Genomic DNA, 1,789 nt, shown 5'->3' with positions numbered 1-1,789 from the left:
TGGTGCCACATGGATGATCCTTCATTCCTGCCATACTTCTCAGTCTTCCCCCAGGGGTGCAGTGGTGGCTGGGACAAATGAGGGCTCTGCCCATGACACCCAAAGTTGCCATCCACTGCAAGGGATGTATGCACCAGGTCATGAGGTGAGGCTGGGGACGATGCTTGTCCTGAGAGCATTGGTGGATAGCCACATGCGAGATTAAAAAGACTACTCTGGGTGACAAACAGGGGTGGGCAGAGATCTGAGACATTTAGGAGGTCCTGAGGGATTGGGGGGGCACCATCCAGGTGGTGCCCTTCCTGTACAGAGGTGGCACATGGGGGTGGGAACAGGTCTGGGGGAAGGAGAAAGGTGATGGAATTTGATATGCCTGTTCATGACCTCCATCCAGCTGAGGTGAGTGTCCCCTCCAGCCCAGGGGGTCAGTGCCTCTAAAGCCGGGAGCTGGGCTGGGATAGACCCTGCAGCCACTGGGACCTCTGCTGGCCTTTATTGGGAGCAGTAATCTGGATCCTCCGTGGGAGGGGCCCCAGCACTGGGAGGGCACTGCTGAGGTCAGGGCTGTGCCCAGGCTGAGCTGCCCAGAAGTGGTTGGCCTGTTTATTTGTCCCCAAGTTGTTGCATTTGTGTCCACACTGGTTCCACTTCTCTTTCAGCCCACCCCACCTCCCTCGTGCACCAACATGGCTGAGTGAGGAGCCTGCTCTTCCCCATCCCACTCTCTGCCTGTACCAGCCTGGTGATGCCTGTGGCCTTGGGCCTTTCAGTGGCTCCTCCTCCAAGCCCCCTTCTCCAGCCCCACCTTTCATGGCTATCTGGCCACACCTGGAGAGAGTCTGCCTGCCCTCCCTCAGTGAGCCTGTGGGCCGCGTGTGGCCTGCTCCCCAAAGAACACAGGTGCCCTCTCCCTGCTCAGGCCTTCTGCCAGCTCCCAAGTCCCCAAAAGACATCCTCACTAGGACCTGGCTACACACGGGACATTTGTGCTCCCTGCCCAAGCTCCCAACTCCTTGGACCTGAGAGTGGGTCTGCCCCAGTTGCCCCCCAGGGGACCTGCACCCTGCTGCTTCCCAGTCCAAGTCCAGCTTCCCCGCTGGCTCCCTAGGGCCTGTCCCTCTGTCTTGCTCCCTTCCCACACCTTCCCTCTGCTTTGTGCTGTTACCCACCTTGCCTGATGCAGGAGTTCCCACTCCAGCCCCAACCTCTCCTGGAAATCCGACAGCCAGCAGAACCCACTGCCCAGACTCCCCGAGCCCCCTTCACTCCTCAACTAGGATTGCAGGGTTTCCATCCCGGGGGTCTCCTTCTGTCTACTTCTTCCTACCGCAGTCCACAGCCGGGCCATTCTACCTCCTCTGCATCTCTCCCATCCGTCCCTACGGAGACCCCTTGCCCCAGGCCTCGGGTCCGGACCAGTCTACCACAGGCCTCAAGCATCCTGCTCGGTCCGCCCCTTGCAAGTTTTGAGTGCGCAGGAGTGCGCAGGGGGAGCTGACCGCACATCTCAGCACTACAAGGACTTCGCAGTGGGGTACTGTGGAGTTGGCTTTCGGCCTCGACCTGGGCTGTCTGAGGGCCTCACTCCCTTAGCCGGTTCCGAGGCGCTGGGGGCGGGGGTGGGCTTGCGGATTCGCGGCCGTGTCCCCCATCCGTCTTCCCGTCCCGGGCCTGGCTACGCAGTGGGCGCGCGGGGGCGGCTGCTTCGGGAGATGTTTCGGGAGCGGACGGAAAGGCGCGGGAACCGGGGATTCCTCGGGTGGCCCCTCCTTCCCGCAGCGCTCGGCGG

The 1,789-nt window shown here is 61.7% G+C and overlaps 1 protein-coding gene across 1 annotated transcript in view; it reads left to right on the top strand.

Annotated features, from left to right (window-relative positions):
• SCARF2 (scavenger receptor class F, member 2) overlaps positions 1-1,789 on the top strand; it is a 19,686-nt gene that overhangs the window by 3,033 nt on the left and 14,864 nt on the right. Inside the window, 1 exon segment of the mRNA XM_011986077.1 lies at positions 1,333-1,759. Within this exon segment, the coding sequence (XP_011841467.1) occupies positions 1,333-1,759 (427 nt within the window).

Source organism: Mandrillus leucophaeus, unplaced genomic scaffold, assembly GCF_000951045.1.
Source record: "Mandrillus leucophaeus isolate KB7577 unplaced genomic scaffold, Mleu.le_1.0 Scaffold291, whole genome shotgun sequence".
In the NCBI taxonomy this organism is placed as follows: domain Eukaryota; kingdom Metazoa; phylum Chordata; class Mammalia; order Primates; family Cercopithecidae; genus Mandrillus; species Mandrillus leucophaeus.
Note: the sequence above shows the minus strand (reverse complement) of the source record. Positions and strands in the feature narration are given on the sequence as shown.